Below are 26,640 nucleotides of genomic sequence, written 5' to 3'. Positions count from 1 at the left end.
AACATAAGTTATTATCCTGATTTCTAAAATAAAAAAAATATAAAATGATTTTTTTGTGCCAAAATCAACGCATTATAATTTTATTTAGTCTTAAAAAGTTTTTAAAAATGTCTTTATTTATTTTTTTTTTTTAAATTGTGTTCATGTCAAGGATATTCCATTTTTATAATATTTTGTATGAATAGTTACAATGTTTGTTTACAAAAACATTAGAAGATTTTTTTTACTTCAATTATAATGTTCTATCCTTTTTTTACTCGTGAAATTCCTACATGCACTTATAGTGTGTGTGTGTGTGTGTGTGTGTGTGTGTGTGTGTAATATTATATAATTTCATATAACTGCAATTTTATATTTTTTCAATCTAAAGAAGCTGGATATGTTTATAAACAATGTATACATGAAAGGGTTTAATTAATTAAACAGGATATAATTTCATGGAATGTCTCTCACCTGATAATACACATCATTATGGATACCATAAAAGATAATGTTTGTAGGATAATGGTTGTAACTATTTCTGGTGAACGTATCGATGGTCTTAAAGTGAGTGAAAGTGAATTCCCCTCACCGGATGCAGTTCTCCTATCATCATGGTCTTAGACATTTCTCTGGCGTCTGTGGAGTGACCCACGTCCTCGAAGCTCTCGGTGGCGTCTCCTCCAGCCTGCTCTCGTAACACCTCCTCTCCTCCTGGGTGCTGGACACACACAACGTTCAGTCAGACAGACAGTCACGCTACCTGCCAATCTATGAAAGCTTTCCCTCATCCAGGGTATTAAATGTTTAATAGCAAGTGAAAGAAGCCGCTCTTATGTTGTAGCTTAAAGATAATTCATCGGCTGTGAAGTAAAATTACACAGTTATAACTTTCTACAGCTAGACAACTCCTTCCTCCAGACAGCAGTGGTGATATGGCATAAAAATATCACAATACTGTTTAACTATACACACTGTGTCATGATAGCAGTCTGCTGAGGTTTTCACAATAGGACATTAGAGCTACATGATAAATATTATAACTTTTACTTCTTTTTTCCTAACTGTAAGTAATATTGTAGTCGCATACTGTTATAGAAGTCAGTGAAGTGTACCGTCATCGTGATATTGGTGTCATATAGTCATCCCAACTAACACGTCTTCTGGATGTGAGGTAAGTTTAAGTCAGCGTAATCATTTCTATCCTTTACTAACCTTGTATTAAAAATCATACATCATAAAAATGTCTTAAATTAAATTCCCTCATTGTTTTTGTACATCAAGAAGTTTACATGCAAGTGGACTTGATGGAGATGTGTGTGGTCATGTGCCTTATCTTTAACATCAGAAGGGTTAAGAATAATCGAGTACACCGTGTTACAACTGAACTGGACAAAAGTGGGGTTTTACCTTGCTGGAGAAAAAGAAAGACAGACAGAATGAGGCAGACACACACAGAGATAGATAGATAGATAGATAGATAGAGACTGACATGGAAAGAAAGAAAAAGACACTGACAGACACACAGAGACAGGCAGAGAGAGAGAGATGGAGATAGATAGATAGATAGATACTGACAGATAGATAGATAGGTAGAGAGTGATAGAAAGAAAGAAAGAGACTGACAGGCAGAGAAAGAAAGAAAGAAAGAAAGAAAGAAAGAAAGAAGGAAAGAAAGAGACTGACAAGCAAAGAAAGAAAGAGGCAGACAAAGAACAAACAGAAAGGAAAGAGAAGAGAAGAAAGACGGACAAACAGAAAAAAATAGAGAGAGAGAAAGAAGAGAAAAGCAGGTTTACTCCAGCAGGACACAGTGTACAGTGCAGAATCAGTCAGCTTTAACTTCAGTAATGCTGCAGCTACACTGTGTGTGTGATATAAATCATCCTACAGCCTCAGTCTGCTGAACAACCCTATCTGAAACCCTGTCTCACGGCCAAACATCACCCAGTTCACCAGAGTTCATACACACACACACACACACACACACACACACACCGCTGTATGAGCTATAGTAGGCCCTGTAATGCTGTACACAGCCCTTCACACATGAACCCACAGTAACTAATCGAGCTGTTAGTGGTTCATGGTCTAATCCAGTGCCTCATGATGAAATTATAAATCTAAAACTTTAAAACCCACCTCTTCCAGAAACTTTGTCACATCGTACACTTTGTGGTTGATGATAATCCATGTACTTTTGAACGAGTTGTGTTCCTCCACTTCAGACAAGCGATAATATTTCACCGCTTTCCCGTCTGAACGCTGTTCCTCCATCGTTTTTAGTACAGGTCTAGTGTAGATCTCAGCTCTAACAGGGTGAGAAGCAAAGTTTGTCCGCACTTACACAACTCAGGAACTCACTTCAGCTCCGAGATACAACTCGAGCAGCTTTCCTGACATCCCAAGCCCCGCCCCCACTCTCACACACGCACGCCCGCCCGCCCGCGCGCTGCTCTGATTGGCTAACACAGTCACGGTCTGTTGCTTCATTCTGATTGGATATAATCCACATCAATCAATCCCAGTGAAGCAAGGGGGGGCGAGAGGGGGGTGACTGGGCGGAAAGTTCACTCAAGGTGGAAGAGAAAAAAAAAAAAAACTACTCCACTGAAACCAGTCGCTCTCACGCAAAACACAAATCTAACGATGATATTCAGATACACGCTGAATATCCCACTGCACAGAGGTTTAACAGGTTTACGTGTAGTTAGGAGAAAACGTTTAGCAATAACGCCTGCATTTTAAACTAAATATAGTATTGTTTAAGAGAGTAATATTTAACAGTGTCACTTCAGATCTCCAATATAATCTCACTAGTACTACTACTACTAAGGTGTTAATATAAACTACAATCTTATATTTACATCTGCTCCACCTCCATTATAATGTATAACATCTCTAACAAATCAGATTTTTTATAAGACAAAAAAACGGTTCAAAATAAAGCGAGTTACAGCTGAATTTATAAAAGTAGCTGAACCTTCTCCATGGACTTGTATTAGCCTACAGTCAAATTTTGACCCTTTCCAATATGGCGGACGCGTTAACGTAGTTAGCAACAGCGGCTAATGCGGGGTCAACTGACGAGCTAACCAGGTAGCTAGCTAACGGTGGCTAATGGTTTTGTATAGACAAGTTGCTAGCATTATTACAGCGCTATTCGTACAGATTGTGAGCTTTAAGGGGACAAACAGTTAATTTTAATTTTAATGTTTAAAATAAAGTATATTTTGTCACCAGTTTTCGCTAAAATAGTATTAATAGTTTAAATATAATAATAGTATTAATACTAGTGTGCAGGTGAGTCATGGAGCTAAATGTAATGTAAATGTATTGATGCTGTTGTTTTGTTAAATAACAGACTTGATAAAAGATTTGACAACCTTTTTAAAATTTCTAAAAGTTTCAAAAATATCAATTGTCTTAATTAAAGATTTAATAAATAAATTGTAAGCGGTCTGCAGTTGGCAAAAACAGACATTAGCTTGATTGCTACCTGGTGCTGGTTCAGTAAACAAGCTTACTGGCTACATAAAAGTTAAAGAATAGGTATATGTCCTGTATTAGAGCACTTTTGGTGTTCTTGATAATATAAGCTAACATTCATGGTGAATTTTGAATATTTGTCCCTACTTTCTGGACACAAATGTGTGGACAACACTAACTGTTAGCTAGTCTGTAAAAGCTGACTTTTCTGAGGTAAAATGTTTTTTAACCAAAGCTAACTCATTAAACAGGGAGAGGAGGATGGGGTGAAAGGATGTAAAATAATAAGAATAACAATAATAGCGTTATTTTAGAATATTATCTATCATCAAATTGTAAAGTAGCTCGTAATAAAAAGGCAAAAAGAAAGAGACTGACAGAGATACATAGATAGAAACAGAGACTGACAGACAGAAAGAAAGAAAGCAAAAAACAAAGAACAAAAAACACAGGAAGAAAAAAGAAAGACAGAAAGAAAGAAATCAGACAGACAAACAGACAAAGAAGGAAAGACAGAAAGAAAAGAAGAGAAAGCTTACTCCAGCTAGTCTGTAAAAGATAACATTTCGGAGGTTAAATGTTTTTAACCAAAGCTAGCTTATTAAATTTTTGGGTGAAAGGATGTAAAATAATAATAATAATTTTAGCATCATTTTAAGATATTGTCTATCATCAAATTTTGAGGGAGCGCCAAATAAAAAGGCAAACTTCTTACAGCAGACGGTCAAGTAAATAAATAAAAAAAACTGTGATGTGTGTAATAGATAAATATTCACCAACAGGATGGTGTGATAGCGTGAAAGCGGAGTTACTGTTACCACCCTGAAGTTGATTATTTTCCTACAACAGCATATCCTGAAGTGTTTTAATCCACCTATACTACAGCAATTTCAGAATGATTACATTTATTAATATATTAATGAACAACATGGCGTGCTTTCTAACCGATTTCAGTTACGTCCATGAGACAAGTTAGTTCCTGTTATCACTTATATTACAGCAGCTATAGACAGACGTTCACTCAGTCTGTTGTGAATAAGTTGTTACTGTGGAAATGATAACATATTAGAACAAATCCATTAATATAAACCTTGCAGCTGAAACTATTGTCAGATAGTTAATCCACACCTTCTGACCAATCAGAATTGAGAATTTAACAGCGTTGTGGCATAGTGTTGAATATTGAACCTCTGCGGTGTGTAATTCACTCCTGAGTTGTTCGTTTGTGCCCAGCTCCATTTATGGATTTTTTTTTTTTTTTTTGTCTGTGAGAGAATGTAAGAAGTTATGTCATTCAATCGTCTTTTTTTTGCAGAATGACTGGATACAGTGAACAGTGTCTGTTCTTCATGCCTGTACCGGACCTGAAGAAACTCTACAGTGTTTTTCTGTCATTTCACAGTTTTTCATCTCAAGCAGACGAAGGAGAGCTGAGAAACAGGCAGATGAAGACCTGCAGGTGAGGCCCGTTTTTAATAATTTAACAACAAACACAAGTCCACGCCACACACTCATCAATCAGTAATTATAAAGGCCAGAAATATAACCTTATTTACCCAACCTAAGAGCTTTATTTCCTTACACTGTACACCTGTGTAGAGTTATGTTGACTAACTTTGATATAGGTATAACAGGGCTTGATATCAAAACAACACTATGAAGAAATAATAATAATAATAATAATAATAATAGCACTTGTCATCAACTGACATTCCTCACTGACATTTATTTATCTTCAGTGAGTGCTTTATCCTGAAAACTAGGTGTGAGGTGGGAATACACCAGTCCATCATAGGATAGCGCCCCATACACACACACAAGTTCACACACTCATTCACACCTGGGGCAATTTAGCATAATCAATCCCCTTGACCTGCATATTTGAAGTGAAGTGAAGTGACTTGTGGCCGAGTATGGTGACCCATACTCGGAATTTGTGCTCTGCATTTAACCCATCCAAGTGCACACACACACACACCGTGAACACACACCCGGAGCAGTGGGCAGCCCTTTTTTTTGCTGCAGCGCCCGGGGAGCAGCAAAAAACTTTCACACAGACATGGCGAGAACATGGAGGGAGTAACCAGAGCTCAGGATCGAACCGTAGAGCAAGGCTACCTGCCATTTAAAACATGTAGATGAATTAAGTACATTTTTTGTAATGCAGTCTTCATTGATTTTTGTCTATCGATCATATTTATAAAGTGATTAGACCAGATTTTATACAAAATTATTTTCCATTTGGTAACTGGCCTTATGTTTTGGCCTAGTCTCTGTGTGTTTAACACCAAATATTTCTATTATCACCAATGTGTTATTAATTTCATTCAAGATTAATATGATTAAGATTAAGCCCACATAAAAACAGGCAATGTCTGATAAATAATTAGGGATAATATAACGTTAGCATAGGGCTAGCTTATTTAAACAGAGGTTTTTTTTGGCCACATTGTAGTATTAGTAAAAAGTATTGAATTTCTTGATTCTTTTGGAAACAAGTTTCAATAAAGTTGAATTTTAATTAAATTGAATCTAAGCCTGTAGACATTAATTATTTTACAAATCTACCTAAATCTCATTGATTCATCTACTGACTGTTACTGTTAACATAATTGGGGCTTTTGTTCATTTGCTTTGTGGAAACAATGCTGCAATGTCTTTATTTTTCAGAGAGCTTTTGCATTTGCATTCCGATCTTATTGCGTCCCCTGTGTTGGGCTCTTACGGTGGGATCAGAGTCATAATGGCTGTAAGTACTGCACACAGTTTGTGACTACACTCAACACAAGCAATATTATGATAAGCCTCACCAAACAGGAAATATCTATGCTTCACAGCTGTTCCGTTCAGTTCCACTTTACGAATTTAGGGCCGTGTTGATAATGATCTTCATTTCTGTGGTATGCATTCTGTATATGTGTTCATTTGTATTGCAAGGCCTACCCGTTTGCACCAGAACCTGTCAATACACCTGTGCGTGAGAGTGCGTGTAAGTGATCATGTGCGTGCGAGCGTATGCGTGCCTTACAGTCTGTGCTCAGGCTTGCTCCGTGAGAAGCCAAATATGCACATTCCAGACATTCTGTCAACTCTCTTCCTCTGCTGGATTTAGGCCAGTGTAAAGCAACAGCACAGAACGGAAGTGACAAGCACCGCTAACAGGGTGCCCATCTATTAGCCTTGCTGGTTTAGATCAGGAGAGCGTGACAGGAGCAGTTTATTCATGCTGTGTATGAGTTATTAGACTGTAGACTGAGCCTGTAGTGCTCGTAAATAATTGACTATCCTGCAATTACATTTTGCACATGTGAAGCCAAGGGAGATATAAACCACACGCAGATCTAACTGAAAGATTACATGAATATTAGGGAATGTTGGTAGAAATATTAATGATTTTTATATATTTTTTGGTGTTGTTTGGTTTTTAGGTGTTTCATAGAAATGGGGCATACTTTCAGAACATTTTAAACAGACTCTCCACATTAACCTTTCACTCTGTTTGCCACTGTGAACTTTTCCTTAGATAACATTTTTCAAGAGAGGCATCATCCAGGCTTATGCACAGAGCCATAGTTTACAGGTCAGTCAGTGTTTAAGACAACCAGACAACCATTTTGTTTAAGTCATCAGTGCATTTTTTGGTCATATGAACTGTTTTAGCTTACATGTTGATGCCATTTGCTTAGAATAAATCATGTTTGTGACATGTAAGAAATTTTTTTTGTCTAAGCCTTGGTTTATAATATTGACTATAGATTGTATATGCTGTACAGATGAATGAGAAATTAAAGGAAAAACCAACATAATGAGTGAAGTTAGAAATAAATGGCAGAAAAGGGTTGATGTCAAAGTATATGTAGTCCAAATAACTACATTTTCTAAATTTTACTGTTGGTTTTAGAGCTCAGTCTCTTCTTATGACCTTATAAAAATCCCATATACAGATGAGTGACAAATTAACACAAAGTGTTTTACCAATTTAGGCCACCAACACAAAGTGAACATCACAAAGTGTTTTACCAATTTAGGCCACCAAGAGCCACCAGAACAGCTTCAGTTACCTTTACTGGGCTTGTGCAATATTGATTTTTCCCTGCTCGCAATTTTCCAGTTTAAATTATCCCGATAAACAATTTAACCACCCAGAACCGGGAGTCTAAAAAATACAGGAAAACTAGCATTTCTCACTATGTCAGTAGAGTAGGGGAGGGCGCAATGATACTGCCAGGCAAAAATTCACAAAAATTCGGACATACATTGATAGAATTTATTTTACGTTACTAAACTCAAAAGATTCTTCGTTTATCGTAACACAAAGCATTGGAGCACAGGTTACTTGAGAGCCTGTGTGACAGGAGAAGGGGGCGAGGCTTTCAGGAAGTGTCTGTAAATATCAGAAAGTTCAAAACACCTGCACAAATAATTCTAGATTTACATGTCAGGTGGCTCATGTCAATATTTATTGATGAGGAAAAAACTGCTTTTTTGAGTAATAAGTTTTCTGGAGGTCCTAAGCAAGATGTGTAATGGTTAGCAGATCTGGTAATGTAACGTAATCTGCATTAAACGCCACGTGGCAACGTAATATTGTGTAGGGATGATAATATCATTATATCACCCAAGCCTAGCCTTGGCACAGGTTATACAAGCTGTATGTAAAGCCTGTACTCTAGACTATCTTGCATATTTCTATTTCAAGCTGTATACACATTTGAATTTCATGTTATGTGCATATTAGTTTCTTCTTCTGCAGTACTATGTGGACAATTTTTTTTTACAGTTCAGTACATAACATGGTATTCAGATGGGAAATATGAAGGCTATATGGAAACAATACAGAATATAAAAGTACTTTTTGCTGAAAGTAAGCTTGTTTTGGGTATTTAGTAGAATATAAACACGATGCGATACAATCTTGACTCATAAGGCAAAGATTTGATATTTGGCAATACCACTGAATCTGAATACCAATACGATACGATTTCAGTTTGGTAGCCTCCGATTGATATGTTCAACTTTGTTCAGAATCTGGACCAGGCCTGCTGTTAACTGTTTGTGAATGATGATGTAGAGAAGGAGCATTTTAAGTATCAAAATTATCAGCAAAACACCTTGCTGGCCTATTTACCTATTTATCAGTTTAAATTAAGTTTGTATTAGTTGTTACACACCAGTCTTCAGTCCTTTTACAGTAATAATCAATGTACAGTATAATCAGTTATAATTATGATTCATTGATGATTCAATTCATCCTTTTAAATTGATGCATTGATCTAAATTATCCAATCGTTGTACCACTTACATCATACTTTGTAAGTTTTCCTCTGTTTATTGATATTGTCATTTTGAGTTCAGATCGGTTCTCCTCAGAGGGTTCTGCCTAGCGTCCTGCAGATGTGTCTGTCTTACTCCCTCACTGCTCGACTATCCCCGAACTGGAACAGAGCAGGACAGTATTTAATCGCAGGTACGATACAGGAAAAGGGGAAAAAGAGAGGTGTGATGTACAAATGCAGCAAATGTCTTTGAAGTCTTGTGAATTCTCTTTCGGGATAAAACTAGCGCTTCCATTTTTGTTGAGATTGGAACTGCCTTTTGATAATTAGTCAGGTATCAATCAAAGGACTTCAGCCTTAAAGCTCTGAAGGTTTTTTTTACACTGCCTCATTCTCTTCTCACCTTTGTTGTGAATGGGCAACCTTCCAACTGTCACTGTTTACATAACAGTTATACACTGTCTTCAAAAGAGTCTCTGATATCTGGGAATTTAGAGGTATATTAGTCAGTGCTAAGAGGCACTGGAGTTGACTATGCAATAAAGAGTTATTCTGTGTTTATCATATCTTAGTGTAGTATACAGTCTCATAGGAAGGTACCTCTTTAAAGGTTTAATTAAAGGTTTATGAGATTAAAGGTCACTGCTGGCGTGCTGCTCGGTAGTTATGCTGCTAAAGTTTAATCCACCCTAACTTCACATTGACCTTGGACCTTCTTATCTGGTGATGCTGTTATTAATGGATTTGTCCCAACAAAACCCGTACCCTCTCTATTAACAGTTTGTGAAAGTCAGTTATTTCCTCGGAGAAGTATTCAAATCTGGTCCTAAATTTAAAAATTATTGTTAAGAGCTGTAATATGTATGTAATGCCTGGATCTCAAGACCTGTGATTTGTATACACTGTGTTCACTCCGTCTGCTGTTGCCTGTGTTACTTTTAAAGGTTTATTAGAGGTAATAGTCCTGATAGCAGTTACTACCACTTTGCTACAACTTTTGTTTGAAAGACATTTAGTGCTGATACGATATTACAAAAAAGTTGATAATTTTCCAGCGGGAGACGTTATGGCACATATATTCCTTTACCATTTATAACACCTAATGTGCTGCAGGTGTAAAAATTAACTGTTTATTTCTATTTAATATACGCCGAATTGTTTTTATTTGATCTATTCTCTATATTTATGACTTGTAATGTAATAAGTCCAAAATCGGTATATGTATTGTTGCCAAAAATGCAGTATATACATGGGATAACATCTAGACAAGCATAGACATGAACGGTGTAAACATAGGGATACTGATTATCAAAAGACACACAGTGTCTTTTAATTTTTAGGTGACCCTAGTGATAATGACAATGATTTGCTTACACATTAAAAGTTGCATGTTACATTGGTTTATGTTGCTGTATAACTTATCTTATATAGAAAAAACAAACAGTCATTATGGATTGTGTCTCACTGGGACAGAGTTGTGTTTGGTGATAAAATGTGGCCCCGTTTTCTTCTGTCCTTGTACTGGAGGTCATTCCATGTTGAAACTGCACGTTGTTGGCCTTGACGTTGAAACTTCTTCCAATGACTGTAATAACTTCAGAGATATCCTTAATGCTTAGGGTTACTCTCAGTGTTTATGCCAGATTCCTGTCTCATTGTACAAATTCATAAATTTCTCATAAATACTATTGTCTTTTTTTGCACTCTTTTTTAAATCTGCAGGAAAGGATTTCCTGTCTGATGCTAGCAAACGCATTGCTGTTGGTAGGTGTGAGTCTCTTAGCGTTCAAATACAAAACAATACTCTGACTTGTATCAGCTGTTAGAAGTTGTTCATTGCATGAAGTCACTAAGTATATACATTCGTCGCACACTTTAGAGAGAACAACTGTACACCTACTCATTCATGCAATTATCTAATCAGCAAGTCATAATTGAGACTTAATTGAGATTAATGTCATGTATCTACACAAAATAGACCATAAAGTGTGAGGAAACAATGTAATATCCAAAATTATTTATGAATGAAAACATTGTTGTGATAAGTATTCACCCCCATTGCTGTAAAACCCCTCATTTTGTTTTGGTGCAATGACTTGCCATCAGATGTCACATAATGACTAAGTAATGAGAACATTATTGAGAGAAGCAACCAAGAGGCCAAGGGTAACTCTGAACGAGCAGGAGATCCCCAGAGCTCAGGTGGGACAACAATAGACATGACACTCTGGAAAAGATTGGCTTTATTGAAAAAAGGCACAAAGAAAGCCATTATTGAAAATCAGCCATGTGAAATCCTGTTTGGATTTTGGCAAAATGCATGTTGGAGACTCAGAAAACATTGGGGGCGGGGGAGCTTCGCTGGTATGATGATACCAAGATTAAACTTTTTGGTCGTGGCACAGAGCTCTTTGTTGGATGAACAATGCTTATCACCCATCACACTTTGAAGCATGGTAGTGGTAGCATCATGTTGTGGAGATGCTTTTCATCAGCACTGGGAAACTGGTCAGGGTTGAGGGCACGATGTATAGAACCATATACAGGGCAATCCTAAAAGAAAACAGTTCCAGTCTGCATGAGACTTGAGACAGGGTTTGATGTTCACCTTCCAAAAGGATAATGACTCTAAGCATACTGTCAAAGCTATATCCAAATGGTTCATAACCAAGAACCTGAATGTGTTAGAATGGCTCAATCAAAGCCCAGACTTCAATCCTACTGAGAAACTGTAGCAAGATAAAATTGTTGTTTACCCTCATTTTCCATTCAAGCTGTTAGTACTTGAGCAATTTTGCCAAGATGAATTGGCAAAAATATCAATGTCCAGCTGTGCAAAGCTGGTAGAGACATATCCCAGAAGACATGCAGCTGTAATTCCAGACAAATGTGGTCCTACCAAGTATTGACCAGAAGATTAATACTTATGCAACTAACAAATGTCTGCTTTGTTGCTTAATTAACCTTCATGTCACAACATAAAGAGTTTATTTATTTATTTTTTTATTTTTATTTTTATTTTTTTTTTAAACCTTCAAATGTTAGTCATAAAAATCCCAATTTAAAGGGGGTGAATACTTATACAAAGCAACATAATGCTTTTAACAACAGTGTTTATGTTGATGGTGGATGGTTTTGTCAACAGTCATGGAGCTGAGTGTGAATGAGACTGAACTCTGTGTCAGCGTGGAGGCCAGCACTATAAGACTTCCTCCTGTAACAGTAAGAAACAGCTCTGAAGTTCATGCAATGCTATGCCATTTAATAATGATTTAGTGTGACATATTAAACCTCTTGAGCAGATGTTTCAAAATTTTCTTTCTTTTTTTTTTTTAATTTTAACTAACTTATATAAGTGATTAGGTACAAAAGAACTGGACACAGTAAGTATACATCTATTTTTCAACATGCCAGATTTTCTTTTTGTGCAAGTTTCACCATATTAACTCCCAAGACTCTGATATTATAATACATTGGGTCCTTAAAGGGTTAAGTTTCTCTGCGCACACCCAGACACATATTCACTCAACACATGCTTGCAATCACACTCTCACAGATACAGCCTAAATGCAAAACAGTAGCCACAAAGCAGATAGCCAAACTATGAAATGATATCATAAACTTAATAAATGCTACAGAGCACAGCAAAAAAAGAATACACTTGGATATACACTCACTGTCCACTTTAATAGGAACCCCTGTACACCTGTACATTTATGCAGTTATCTAATCAGCCAATCATGTGGCAGCAGCATAATGCATAAAATCATGCAGATACCGGTCAAGAGTGATTGTTCACATCAACCATCAGAATGGGGGAAAAGTGTGATCTCTGTGACTTTAACCATGGAGTGGATGTTGGTGCCAGATGCTGCTTTTTTTGGCCATTTTCCTCTGACCTCTTTTATCAACAAGGACTGTCACGGAATCAGTGTTGGGGGTGGGGGGGGTGGGGGGAGACTTTGCACCATTCTCCATCAACTCTAGAGACTGTCGTGTGCGAAAATCTCAGGAGAGCAGCAGTTTCTGAAATACTCAAACCAACCCATCTGGCACCAACATCCATGGCGTGGTTAAACTCACAGAGATCACACTTTTTCCCTATTCTGATGTTTGATGTGAACATTAACTGAAACTCTTGACCTGTATCTGCATGATTTTATGCATTGTGCTGCTGCCACATGATTGGCTGATTAGATAACTGCATAAATGAACAGGTGTAAAGGTGTTCCTATTAAAGTGGGTGGTGAGTATACATTTATGAGCACACACACACTCATAGGGAGAGTATGGTGGGTATGATTTGGTATCTGCCTCCACGTGTGAAAGTTTCATCAGTGTTTATATATTTTATATGAATTTATACTCTGAGATTAAATACTAAGTGGATAACACAATAATCCTGGACTACTGTGTCATAATAAAAGCTCTGGAAGCCAAAATGTGGTCTAGATCTTGGCAAGTCAACATAAAGCAAAGCCCCTAGCATTAAACTTACCCATACCAATCGCATACACAGAGGGTGAGATGAGTTCAGTGAAAATTCCTTTAACACCTTTGTCACATTTGCGGAAATGACCTTTAATCCTAGTCAGGTCATTCCTGCTTGAGGCAATCACACGCAGCACACGTACACCTTTGTCACACATTACATCTGTATGAAGTGATTTTCCTGCATTGTGTATATCAGCTGAGCTTCAGGCTCCCTCCAGTGTTAGAGGTGTACACGCTGTGCACACCTCCACACCATCCTCCCCACCATCCTCCCCACCATCCTCCACGCATATTTTATCCTAGAACTGCCAGGATGTTGTGTGCAATTAAAGTAAATAGCATAGAAATGCAGAAATCTGTTTGGCATTTCTATTTCATCTATTTAGTGTCTGTCTGACATTTATTTATTTCTGTGATTAGTCTCCGATTAGTTGCTTATTGACTAATCTGTCACCAGCTGAAAGACTTCGATCTTCCAGCTCTTGTGATGGAAAGATTTCTGAATAACAGAGAGACAGTTCTCCACACCAAAACACCAAATAACTGGTGCTACATTCTCCCAAGGTGGGTTTCTTCTGTACAGTGTCGTTTGTGAAATTCATATTAATCATATTAATGCATTAATTATTTTTATTATCACAGTGTTATTGTGTTAAGCTGGGTCTACTCTCTCTCGCTCTCTCGCTCTCTCTCTCTCTCTCTGTCTATATATATATATATATATATATATATATATATATATATATATATATATATATATATATATATATATATATATATATTTACCGACCTCCTATTGGTCCTTATACTGTATGTATGTATGTATATATATATATATATATATATATATATATATATATATATATATATATATATATATATACACACACACAGTATAAGGACCAATAGGAGGTCGGTATAGGATGATATAAAACTCACAGGACAGCTACTGATAGGCTAGTGGTGATTGCAAAATAAAAATGAAACTTGCTAATGGTCAGAAACATATCCATATTACCGAAACTTCACTTTGAAGAATGTTTCTATTTATGTGACTTCATTTTCTGCATGAGCTTGAATCTTGCTGATTGATGAAGTACACACAATGTAGTAATTTTCTTTAGCAGGTCTATCATTAGAGGATCGCACAGTCAGTTACAGAATTCGACCAAGACTTTATCGGCTGTAATCTTATAAATACATAAATAAATTACTTAGTCACTCTGCAATATTGCAGAGTGATGTACAAAAAGTGTATTGCAAATGAATATACAGAATTTGGACTGTGTGTTTGTGTCTACATCATTAGCATGAAGAAGGGCCAGGTCATCAGCATCAGTCGCACACTGCCACCAGAGTGTCCTTTCCAGACTTACGCTGAGCTTCAGAATCACTGGAACAGCATGGTATACATACACACACCTGTAAACATGCATACAATTCAAGGAAAAGTTTGGATCCCACATGGTTTTTAAATGAACAAGCTCTACTTCAAAGTCACCCGTCCTAATCACTAGGGGCAGTGAGAATCACCTTAGATACCTTCTTGTGGACATGCACATGCATGCCGAGACATGCATTACAAGTTTTTGATATACTTACTGTTGTCATACAACTACCGTTGTTGTTAACAACAACTTTCTAGCCGTGTTCCTACCAGATAGCCCAGGTGGTTATCCAGTGTTCACAGAATCAAAGTTACATACCTAACTCATGTTCTGTTGTACTATTTATGTTAAAAAAAATAAATGAATAAAAAAAAAAATTTTAATTCCATGTTAAAAATGAAATCTGATCCAAAGCATAAGGAATAAAAAGCAAAAAAAATTTTTTAGAAAAGATCCCTAAATAAAATTTGTGCGAAGAAATTTGAGGCTACATATCCTGGTCTTTTTCCAATCTTAAACTGTCCCCTTACAGTGAGTCTGTGCCCTCTGTAGCCTCAGATTCCTGTTCTTATCTGACAGGAGTGGAACATGATGTTTTCTTCTGCTATTGTAGTCCATCTGCCTCAAGGTTTAGCACGCTTGTGTGTTCTGAGATGCTTTTCTGCTTATCACGGTTGTAAAGACTGATTATTTGATTTACCATAACCTTCCTGTCACCTCGAACCAGTCTGCCCATTTTCCTCTGACGTCTCTCATCAACAAGGCGTTTCCGTTTGAAGAAACGGAAGAAACACTGGATGTTTTTTGTTTTTCATACCATTCTGTATAAACGCTAGAGACTGTTGTGTGTGAAAATCAGCAGTTTCTGAAATACCCAATCCAGCCCATCTGGCACCAACAACCATGCCACGGTCACTGAGGTCACACTTCCCCCATTCTGAAGTTTGATGTGAACATTAACTGAAGCATTTGTTCTATATCTCCGTGAGTTTATGCTTTGTGCTACTGCCACATGATTGGCTGTTTGGATAATTGCATGAATGAGCAGGTGTACAGGTGTTACAGGTGATATGTAAGACTATTTTTATTACGCAGTCTTTGTTTTAACATTTGAACTGATATTTTGTTTCTTTCACTATTCATATGTTGTATTAATTAATAATCAATACAGTTTGTTAATAGTTATTAATTACATTTATTCCTCTTTTTTATTTTGTCTTAAGGGTCTGAAATCCCTTTCATTTGACTGAGTCATTTGATTAATTTAGAATATGTGACATTTTTTATTAGGGGCTAGAGTCTCACCTGTTTCTGTACATGTTTAACCGCTCCTAAGCAAACTGTTTTCCATATGCTTGGTGAGCTAATTAGCCAGCATGTCAAAATTAAATTGATGAGCCCATTGCCATATTGTAAATCTGTAAACATGGATTTAATGTGAGAAATAATGCTGTTCATTTATAATCCCTTCTTGGACTTTTACTCATAGTAACATGCATCCACTGTGGTGTTAAACATCAGTCAGCACACCATTATTTTAACATTATCCCTTAAGCCTTAAGTTTCATTGAATGAAACCAGAAGATATTGTATTTCTCTTTAGATCCTCCTTTTTTTTAAATGCCAACAGAGTTCATGCATTCCTACTTGTGGTCTCTGCTCACCATGTGTTTTCCATTCGCTCTGTGTTTTCTACAAGGCTTTTATCACCTTCGACCTCACATTTGTAAGTCTGCTGTGACACTGAGGATAGCTCGCTGAAACACGCTCTGGATGTTTTGACTCCTTTGTAGTTCCCTGTGTGTGCATGTTTGCTATATGATTGTGTGTGTGTGTGTGTGTGTGTGTGTGTGTGTGTGTGCGCGTGCTGAATATTCACTTTGTAGAGAAGTCAAAATCCAACCTTTGATCACAAACAAACCCACTGCATGCTGGCTGGGCCTCTAACACACAAGATTCTGGCGTGACTAGCCCATGAGATATCATAGAAACACTCACCCTGCACACTGATCTGCTGAATCTATAACAGCGGCTTAAATCTGTATGGATATGTAAAGTACATCTGATCCATGTTTTTGGTGTTTTATACATGCATATACATATACGCTACATATACATATACATATACAGCTCTGTATTGCAGGATTTATGTCATTGCATATATGGAGGTAGTTACTACATGGTATGTATTTTTTAACTTGTACATGGTACTTTAAAGAATTTGTAAATTTCTAAGACAGTGGTATTTACAGAGTTTGGACAGTTATTTGGACAATAACTGTCTCACTCTCACTTTCACTAAATGCTTTATCCTGGTCAGGGTCGCAGTGGATCTATCCCAGGAATACTGTGCATGAGGTGGAAAAACACCCTGGATGGAGCATCAGTCCATTGCAGGGCACTGTCCACACACTCATTCACACCCAGGAGCAATTAAAAAAAAAAACAAGAAGCCAATCCACCTGCTGGCTTGTTTTTGGGAGGTTGGAGGAAATCGGAGAACCCTGGAGAAAACACAGACAAAGGGAGAACATGCTTTGATTTTCTCTTTTCAACACCTGTTAGAAAAGTTCTTGCTCTGATTGCAATAAAACTGATGTGTATGCAGTCCTTTTATTCAGATGACATTCTGCTAAATGAGTAAATATCTGTGCATAGGTCTATATGATTGTGTATTCATTGTGCAATATATTTTTTAAAGTTTTATTATCAAAAATGTTCAAATTAAAATCAATTCCGTCTGTACCCTGCACCTCTCATGAGGGCTGTAACGTATCATTCAGTTAACACTGGCTTAAGCCTTCTCTGCATTTCCAGGATGAAGCTGGCCCTTAACTGGACAAAGACGCATTGCTTTTCTGACATGAAAAAATATACAAGTGCAAATTTTGAAAACTTTGTTAAATGTTTGTCTGTGAATAGGGAGATAGATTTGTGCCATGTAGTACTTTCTTATTTGGAAACAGTGACATCAACAGCCTTATTTGCTTTTAGAGTAGCCTGTGGACCTCTCTCTCTCTCTCTATTTAGTATGGCTACTATCTGCCTCCACTGAATGAAGATGAGGTGGTGTACTGCAGTATGTATTTTAAACTTCTTGGTGAGAGGCTTTTCACGTATCCTTCATTGTCTTCTTGCAACCAAATAAAGTCTGCTTTATCATGTTTAACTCCACAAATCTTTTATACACCTTGTACATTTAAGCCACTGCATCTGTCACATTCACATGAAACACATTTACATTGTCCAGTAAGCACATTACAGACTATATTACCATTGCCTTTATATTACCATTGCCTTTAGTGAACCCAAAACAAATTGTGACACTTGAAGTGTCAGACAGGCTACAGTTACGAAACACATGCAGATTTAATGATTTATCTGTGGTTTCAGTACTTTGTGTCTCTATGCTGAATGTGCACAAGTTACCCCATTATGTTTTGAATTACTGTTCTCTCCTCATTCCTACTGGCGCCAGTGTCTCTGGCACAGTCTCTGTGATTATGTCGTCAAAGTCTCAAATTACTTCTCTAAACAATCACTGAAAACAGAAGGCTGTAAGCATATAATTTTTTGCACAGCCTTATTGTAGTTATAGTACTCTGATTTGGTGTCTGTCACTTGGTACTATTTGAGTTTGGCTTGTGTCCTTAACTCTAATGGCTCAGATATCCATTGTGTTGTATTCGCATTCAGCCAGTACAGTGTTTTCCCCGAGTGAACCTGCAGGGGGCACTCACAGCCTTTATATCAGATGTCAGAAGCCTCATGGAGAATGTTTGTGGCTTTACAGCCCAAATGACCAGCAAACCCTGCTACCATACTAACAATCTGAGCAGACCTGACTTACAGGTATGAGGTACTGAGTTATTACTGCTCTGTTAGAAACATAGTGTTATTTATTTGTTACTTAGATATTTAATATATATAGTTATACAAGTTATAAGTTATACAGATGGACAGTTCCAGTGTTGTGGATGTGAAAATGTGAACTCATATTGACTCACATGCTTAGCATGAGAATATTTGCATATCGTGCCATGTAACATTTCAGGGAGCGCACAGACCAATATGCAAAAGTAAAACATTAATTTGCACACTATATACACATAGCATAGCAGATAGACATCACATTGACTGACTGCTTTTGAGAGACACATTTTATGTGAATCCCTTTTGAAGAAAACATCAGTATGATAATGAAAATGTGAACAAAAATATTGCAGTATTTTCTATAAACTGTCCATTATATATACTATTGTATATTAACTAATTGTATATTAACTATTGTTTGGCACTACTGAAATAGAAATATTATATTGATTGTAATCATTAATAGCAAAGATTCATGATGGTAATGATAGAATTTCATGTTGAGATAAAGTATCTTTCCATGCCATTTTTACCCATGATTGTAGATAATAAGATTGTCTAGTGAGTGCTAATCTATTTAATAAAAAGCTCAGCAGCATACAGAAATGAAAAGCAGAACACTTCAGCAGCACACAGTAATTATTTGCGAAGGCAGCTTTCAGTAAGAACAGTCTCACATTCACACCAGTTAAATGGGCTCTTGCAAGAGCAATCCATAATGGCATCTGGGCATGTTTTCGAGCAGATTAAATTTCTCTATAATTTACACTGCTGTCATAGAAAGCTATACAGACTGTTCATCTTTACAAACTGTGTGTTTGTGCCAGACCTTGGAAGAATTTCTGCTGGGCCATGTTTGGAATTAGGAGATTGTGAAATTGCACTACGATCATTGTGAATGCTTTAATACTTCAGAGGTGTCTTTTCTGCCCTGCACCTGACCCTGTGTTGCAAGAATCATCATCGAACATCCCCAGCGTACTCTTAAATTTGGCAGAGGGGCTCATAGATGATGAATTACTGCTTGAATCTAGAGCATGCGAGTAGAGCGAAACCCATCTCTTACACATAGGAGGTGTGTGTATATACAGCACACAGTGCTTTCTGAGGAAATACTCTCTGGAGAATTTCCCTTCCAGACCTTCTGAATTATGCAAGGTGACTACGTCAAAAAGCACATTGTTGGAAAACTCAGAGTTTCCAGGCAGAACAATAACTGACCCAACATTAGGTCATTTCCTCTCTGTTGGGTTCCAGTCCACAGATGGAGGTAGAAACTCAAGGCGAGCTGGCTTTATTTATGCTGGCCCTAACTCACTTTGGTGTTATTGGACTATGACAAATTAAGTGGAGCATGAAAGGAAAATCAATTTGTGTCTGTCTCTGAGAGTTAGTGCAGATGAGGAGAGATGACAGGACTGTGTTTCGGTTCTCCTGGGCACTCATGATTGATAATGACATCTCCAGACCAGCCTTGATTAGATTATGAGTCATCTAGATGAGACACACATTAGACAGTTGCAGTATCTGTTAAAACTCAGCCAAGTAGTCTAGAGTGTAAAGTGTTAAAACAGATGTGTTCTGTATTGCATATTTTGACAGACCAAAAAGCTCTGAAAATATGGGTTATGTCTCACATAATAAGTATGTGCCTGTACTGTAAAGTGAATTTTATGTCCCGTATATTTGCCTGCTTTCTACCTCGATTTTCAGGACTCTGGGACCTTACCTGCTAACCTGACCTCCAAGAGCTCCAGCAGACTCGTGCTGACCCAGCTCCCTAATGTCTTCCCTCCAGAGAGGGTGCCTCTTACACGGTTAGCATCATCTCCGTGGCCCCATGGTCTGAGCAGCATCAGACAGCCAGCTAAAACCAATGGACACGGGAATCCTCAAATCCCCAACCACATTTTTCAGTCATCTCATTGCCATGGCACTGAGACATGCCAGTTCCCATCATCGTTCACCTCCTTCCCATCATTCTCCTCTTCTGTCTCTGCTAACCACCTCTTGCTTAGCAACACTCAGCCTGCTACACAGAGACCCAAACTGGTGCCTATTTTCACAAACAAGTCACTGAGCCGTCATGTTAACATCACAAAGATCTTGGCTGAAAAAAAACAACAGAAACAAGAAGAAGCACAGTGTGCTTCTAGAGCAGCAGTTAAAAGACCCTCCTGTTCTCCTTTATCCTCGACATCATCACTTCCTAGAGTGTCTCTGCCATTTTTTAAGGACCATAAAAGAGACCACAATGTCTGCGCTACCACACCGGCACAACCACTCTTTCAAACACAGCCTGCAACCATGACTGAGATCAAAAGAGAGGTAAGAGGAACACCACCTCTATGCATCTTACATTCTCAGTATCCTTATGTGTGCACAATTATAATGCTACAGGAAGCCAAACATCAGAACACCTGAGATGACTTTAAGACTTTAAATCTTGAACTAGTCTTAAAAGGGAGCTGCGTGACACCAGACAGTAAAGCCATAATTATAAATTTTGTGCTCCCATTCCCAACGATGCCACAGACTGTGGCCTGGAGTCCAGAAGAGCAAAATTGGGCCGTGCTAGGAAGGGTGGTAGCGAACACTGTCATCTTGTGGCGCTGCCTCATGACGCAGCATGAGGGAGCAGTTTAAAAAGATGCGGTGGCTGATTTCAGTCTCGGAGGAAGCATGCTTTAGCCTTCACCCTAACCCATTTGGTAGCTGTTGTATGATGTGGGAGAGCTAGCTGGAGAGTGGGAATTGGCCAAATTGACCAAATTAGGGAGAAACTGGGGGGAGAATCATAAATATAATATATTTTGTGAACAGTCCGCCAAGTCATATTGTTATGAAGTAGAAGCAGTCCGTTAATCATATCCACACTACACACACCCTCCTTGAATGTTAATGTTCTCAGATACTCAAAGCTCTTAATAACAAACATCGTCCCAAAATACTCGGATCTGCCTATTTGTTTGCGGACAGGAGTATGTGTGTAAAATAGGGGTTTATATTGTTCTGTCAAGGTGTGCCTGTGTTATTTTATTATTTGCTATTATTTGCTCGCCTAAATGGATGCAATTTTGAAATGCTACGTGTCTTATTGAATAAGGAAATATGACCCTGTGTTTCTATAAATCTTAGTCTGCTTTATCAGAAAGCTATACAAATTGCTCATGGGTACAAACTGTAACTGTGTGTGTGTGTGTGTGTGTGTGTGTGTGTGTGTGTTATTCTTCAGCAGGTCACTGTGAATGATTTAGGCGTAGGTGTTTGTAGAACACAGATTATTTTGCGGTTTATCCTTCTACAGATAGCTAAATCTTAGACCAAATATTTTAGTATGCAAGTCTTTGATGACAGCATCTAGGTCATTTAGAGGAAAATGTTGTTCTTAATGTGGTCTTGTCTCAGGGCGAAGTATTTGAGTCACACCCAAAGAAAGCCAAAGTCAACATACAGGAAGTGGATGTGGTGAAGTATGCAAGAAGCAGTCAGGTAATCAAGCACCCTTCGCCTGTCTATAGCTACGTAATCACACTCAGGAAGCAGTAGTTTTCTTATCTGAACAGCGACACTCTAAACTTAAGCTAGTTACAGTATGTAATGCCCTGAACTGGCAGTATATTTAGTACATCGGGGGTGGGGGAAAGATTTCTGAAGAATTCTGAAGTTACCAGTTTGCATTTTGCTCCGTCATTTATTTATTTCTTATTTATTTTTATTACTTTGTTCCTTCTTCAATCTGCATGAATTAACTCCCTCATTTGTAAGAAACGATGCCTGTGTATAGAGCGAACTGATTTGATTTAGTGTCCATTAGTCTCTCAGATGTGCTGCTCATAAAGCAAATGAATTGTCTGGCTATGTCTCTAAATGAAATCCATTACAAATCTGGCATGTGTTCATGACCTGGATTAGAAGCCATTAAGAGGAGTGACAAGCCAATGCATCATTTTGATGTCAGGGGTGAAATGAGGTGTTCACAGAGTGCAAGTGCACAGCAACAAAGAATCCTTCCCACCTGTTACTTATATTCCCACCACATGACACAAGATGCCTCGGATAGTTTCATAATTGATTAATGATTAAGACTTATATCGTCACTGGGATATTAATTCCTCCTATAGTATGGCTGCCTTGCATGTCTTGCTGTCAGTAACCATAATACATTGTGGTTTTTACAGTTTATCACAAATTTGTTTTTGATTATATAAAGCTATATTTTATACCACAGTGCTGCTGAATTCTCGAGTCTCAAATGAAGCTGATTGAAGTTTTTTAAGCGTCTCTGACAGTAATCATGGCTGCAATTCAAATCAGGGGTTTGTTTTTTTATTAATGCACTCGATCTGATATGTTAACATCTCCATAGAAACAATTCATTCACAGGAACTTGTATGGAGGATACTTCGCCTAATCTAAGGCGAATAATAAATGGATTAACAAAATGTTTTGTTTTTTATTTAAGAAAGGGTAGTGTATAATGGTTGATATGGTGAAGTTTTCTGTAAGGTGATGTTTATTTAACATTTATGGAAGGAGTCTCCAGTGCTAGCGCTTTGTAGCAGTCAGTAAGTTTTCCGCCGCGGGAAAGTCTTCAGTTTCTCTGTAACATGACAAGCTGCATTTATCATAACTTAAAGAGAGGAAGCAAAGAGGCTGGTGAGGGGATGATTTTTTGCAAAATTAAATGTACTAAGAGGCATAATGTGTCATCATTATTGAATTAAATTAAATTACAAATTAGTAGTAGAGTAACAGTTGGCAGATCTCTGTGGTATAAGAAGAATAAAATACTTTGAGAAGTGTGTTATGGGAAAATAATCAACTTCAGAGTGTAATAATAACTCCACTTTGTGTCAGCCACCCCGTTGTTGATAATTTTTCTATAACAGCATGCCCTGAGGTGGTTTATTCCTTATATGAATAAGTCGCAGAGAGATCAGTGTGGAAGTCAGTGTTACAGACTGGGGGTGTTTTCATTTTCTCTCAGCTGGCAAAGATCAACTCAGCAACTCTGCAGGCCTGGCTGAAAGGTCAAGGGATCACTGTGCGTTCAAAGGACAAGAAGGAGGACCTGATGTCAAAGGTCATGCAGTGCCTGAGTGAACCATGAGGCAGGGAGTCGCCATCCAGACAAAGCCTGCAGGTTTAGAGTTCTCTCTCAGGTAATCCACACCAGAGCAGAAGTCTAGCCTGTAGAGCTTTTCCCTTATGGCACTCACACTGAGCATGCCCATGAGCTGCCCATGAGCTGTGTTGTGCTTTAGCTTTTTTTTTCTGCTCTGCCAAGTTCAACATGATGTTACGTTAGGCTTTGTGCAGATACAACTAGATCTTACAGACTGACCAGTGGTCTAATTTAAGAATATATAAATGTAGATTTCTCTCTGCAGTGTTTTACAGTGTCTGTTTGAACTTTTCTTTTGCTTTTCAATTTGGTTACTCTGTTGTACAGTTGTACACTTAAATATAAATCAAGGCCATCAGTTTTGGCCAGATTGATATTATACTATATTGTGATATGAAAAATCTAAATACAAATATGTTTCCTGTTCTGTGCCGTTTTCATCACTGGTTTCTTCCTTTTTGGTTTAGTGATCATCTTTAAATGCATTCAGTACATTTAATGAAATCTAATTTAGCTTTGTACCATCACTAAGATCCAGCAAGAAGTTTGATATCCAAATGCACACAGAGAATTTCAGATGACTGCGGGTGCTGCGTGCTGCCACACCTCCAAAGCGTTTACTGCAAGCGTGTACAGAAAGCTCTGATGGGTGCTCGGCTTGCGTCGACTCTAATGATACACACAATGACAGAGAGCCGAGCACCAGAGGAGTGTGACTGAAATGGAAATTGGCACAAGTCACTTTGATGGCTAATGAAGGGAGCTTTCAGAAAGTCCAACATCAGCAAGCCTTTTTAACACTTCTTACTTACCAAGGGCTAATGACTGGTACAAATCTTTTTCAGCGAGATACGCAGTGAAAAGAGTTCCTGCAAAGGTTACACTAGTTTTTCATACAGTTTTCATGCAGTCCAAGCTTTTTGGGACTTTCTACAATATATCAAAGATTTTTCAAATTTGAACCAGACATCCTTTTTCCTGTGTTTAAAATAATTTCATATAGTCTATCATAATACTTTATGGCTGTGACAGCTTGTTTTGTGACAGTGAAGTCAGTGAGGGTTCAATTTTAATGTTTGAGAACATATGAGGATGCCTGTGTGGTTTAAGATCACCAAGAAAATTCATGGTTTAAATCTTTCACAGAAAGAAGTGGCTCTATACCAGGGTGCATGGAAGCTTTAAGAGTAAGACTGGATTTTGGAGTAACCATTTGGATGCATCAGTAGTTTCTTTCATTTTATTAATCAGTTAATGAAACTGCTATATGAATTGTACCTGATTGACCCCCTCTGATACAATGGTGAAGGGCAAAATGTTTTCGTTCATTTTACGAGCAGCCAGAGGCCAGCATGTGGGCTCGTCTTTCTGCTGTTTCAGAGTGATGGCTCTTCAGAAACATCATTTGAACACTATTCGCCACAGGGCACATATACACATTCCTCTATCTGAAACGTGCAGAATCATGCTCCAGCTTTCCTGCTCAGACCTCTGGGCAACTACTCAACTGAGCACTGACCTGGTATTCATGACATAAAACCTTCACACTAATTTCTGGATAATTGCTGTGTTTATTGTGGAATCATTATTATTTATGATTTAAAGAGTGATGAGATGAAGTTAGAGAGATGAATGGAGTTTGCTGCTGTCCTGACAAAACTCTCTGCCTCCAAGAAAAAAACTAGCTTGCTGTTAAAAGGCGGGTTTCAAAAAATAAAACGTTTCTGGGAATGAGAGAATAATGGTTGTAAATAAATAAATAAATTAAGTAAGTAATAAAATAATAATCACTCACACTTTATTTGCTGAATGCAGAGTGTGCAAGAAATTTAAAAAAAAAAAAATGTAAAGGATTTTAATAACAATTGTGTCTATTTTAGAAACATAATTGAATGTGATATAAAAAGTGTTAGATATTTCTAGGTTTTCAATATGAAGTCAAACAATTGTATATCTAAATCCATTTCCATTATATTTTAGTCTGAAAGTTGTCCGAGTCTGTACCTGGGAGCCGTAAGTACCATGCATGCTTGTGGTCTGGCTGCTTCTTTGCTCCCTAGGGTGGTACTATAAGTTCTCCGTAGAACACACACGGTGCTGTGTAGTGGTACAGATTTTTCGGTACTGAGTGCATGACCATGGCCAACTGCATGGCCGAAGGGAAAAGGGTCTCTGAGTTTAATGTTTGTTAATGTGTTCAGTACCAAAGAGGCCAGCTTCAACAAGGAGCAGGTGGCAGCTGGCTCAATTTATCCTTCTCTGTAAGATCTAGTTAACTCTTTCATTGCTAGCTGTAATGATTCATCTGAAAATGAATAGTTCTACTCTCTGGTCATCATGTTCAGTGCGGATTGTTTTTGTTTCAGGAGCAAAAATGATATCTTAGTGAAAATATTTTGAATATAGGTGAAATTGTAATTATGAGACTGTAATAAAACAAATATAAGATTATTTTGCCTACTTGTACTAATTTAATCCTTGAAATTGTCTTGCTCTGTAACTTTTCTTATTTATAACTATTTATTTCTATAAACAAGTAAAAATATCTGGCAATAGAACAAGAGAGTTTTAAGCTTGAAATGAGAAATAGTCTAGAAATAGTATACACTTAGTAGTATTATATTTTTATATTATATAAATGTTTCATTTGGTATCTTTTTTTTCCATGAAGCCTTCATGAACTCTGCACAGCAAATCCAAAGGTTATTTAACAATATTCCCCTTCCCCAAATAAGAGCGCTGATTCCATTACCATGGCTCTGTTTGGCCCAGGAACTATCAGTGCATCGAAATCAACACTAATGCAGTCTTTGAGCCTCAAGAGAGTTATAAAAGATATTACTTTAATATAATATGCATTACAAATTACTTACATGCTGCTATTTTATGCTGTTTATTCAGTTGTTTTGTTCTTATTCAGTTGTATGTCTGTAGAGCTTTATTCGGAATATATCTGGAAATATGCTCAGGCCCAAAAGTAGTATTGTAAAAGTGCATTGTGGAACTGTAACAT

General features: G+C 37.5%; 2 protein-coding genes across 4 annotated transcripts in view; one reads left to right on the top strand and one right to left on the bottom strand.

Moving 5' to 3' along the window:
* The window catches only part of LOC113545424 (cytochrome b5), a 6,547-nt gene extending 4,163 nt beyond the window's left edge, over window positions 1–2,384 (bottom strand). The window contains exons 1-2 of the mRNA XM_026944764.3: window positions 2,122–2,384; window positions 572–700 (exon numbers count right to left, since the gene is read on the bottom strand). Of these exons, the coding sequence (XP_026800565.1) occupies window positions 572–700; window positions 2,122–2,256 (264 nt within the window). The 5' untranslated portion in view covers window positions 2,257–2,384. The remainder of the gene's footprint in view (window positions 1–571; window positions 701–2,121) is intronic.
* Window positions 2,385–2,590: 206 nt separating this feature from the next.
* LOC113545420 (uncharacterized protein C18orf63) lies at window positions 2,591–26,072 on the top strand. Of its 3 annotated transcripts, none has more exons than XM_026944755.3 (14): window positions 2,591–3,078; window positions 4,784–4,927; window positions 6,139–6,217; window positions 6,992–7,048; window positions 8,824–8,935; window positions 10,467–10,508; window positions 11,890–11,966; window positions 13,696–13,802; window positions 14,548–14,644; window positions 17,657–17,742; window positions 18,295–18,478; window positions 20,213–20,827; window positions 21,908–21,991; window positions 23,490–26,072. In XM_026944755.3, the coding sequence occupies exons 2-14, from the start codon at window positions 4,785–4,787 to the stop codon at window positions 23,610–23,612; spliced, it is 1,806 nt and encodes a 601-aa protein (XP_026800556.3). In that variant the 5' UTR covers window positions 2,591–3,078; window position 4,784; the 3' UTR covers window positions 23,613–26,072. The 3 variants fall into 3 exon arrangements, with proteins under 3 accessions (XP_026800556.3, XP_026800557.3, XP_034163185.2); XM_026944756.3 differs by lacking the exon at window positions 2,591–3,078 and adding an exon at window positions 3,103–3,282; XM_034307294.2 differs by lacking the exons at window positions 2,591–3,078; window positions 6,992–7,048 and adding an exon at window positions 3,103–3,282.
* The last annotated feature ends 568 nt before the right edge of the window (window positions 26,073–26,640 follow it).

The sequence above is a fragment of the Pangasianodon hypophthalmus genome, chromosome 1 (genome assembly GCF_027358585.1).
Source record: "Pangasianodon hypophthalmus isolate fPanHyp1 chromosome 1, fPanHyp1.pri, whole genome shotgun sequence".
Classification (NCBI taxonomy): Eukaryota; Metazoa; Chordata; class Actinopteri; order Siluriformes; family Pangasiidae; genus Pangasianodon; species Pangasianodon hypophthalmus.
The sequence above is the reverse complement of the archived record's forward strand: the minus strand, read 5'-3'. Positions and strand labels throughout refer to the sequence as shown.

What these genes read in the sequence shown, in the direction of transcription:
- LOC113545420 (XM_026944755.3), top strand. Translation starts at nt 4,785, where the DNA reads ATGACTGGATACAGTGAACAGTGTCTGTTCTTCATGCCTGTACCGGAC. An exon ending in TAGCAAACGCATTGCTGTTG is followed by an intron (nt 10,509 to 11,889) that starts GTAGGTGTGAGT and finishes TTTTGTCAACAG; the next exon opens with TCATGGAGCTGAGTGTGAAT. An exon ending in AGAATCACTGGAACAGCATG is followed by an intron (nt 14,645 to 17,656) that starts GTATACATACAC and finishes CTCTCTATTTAG; the next exon opens with TATGGCTACTATCTGCCTCC.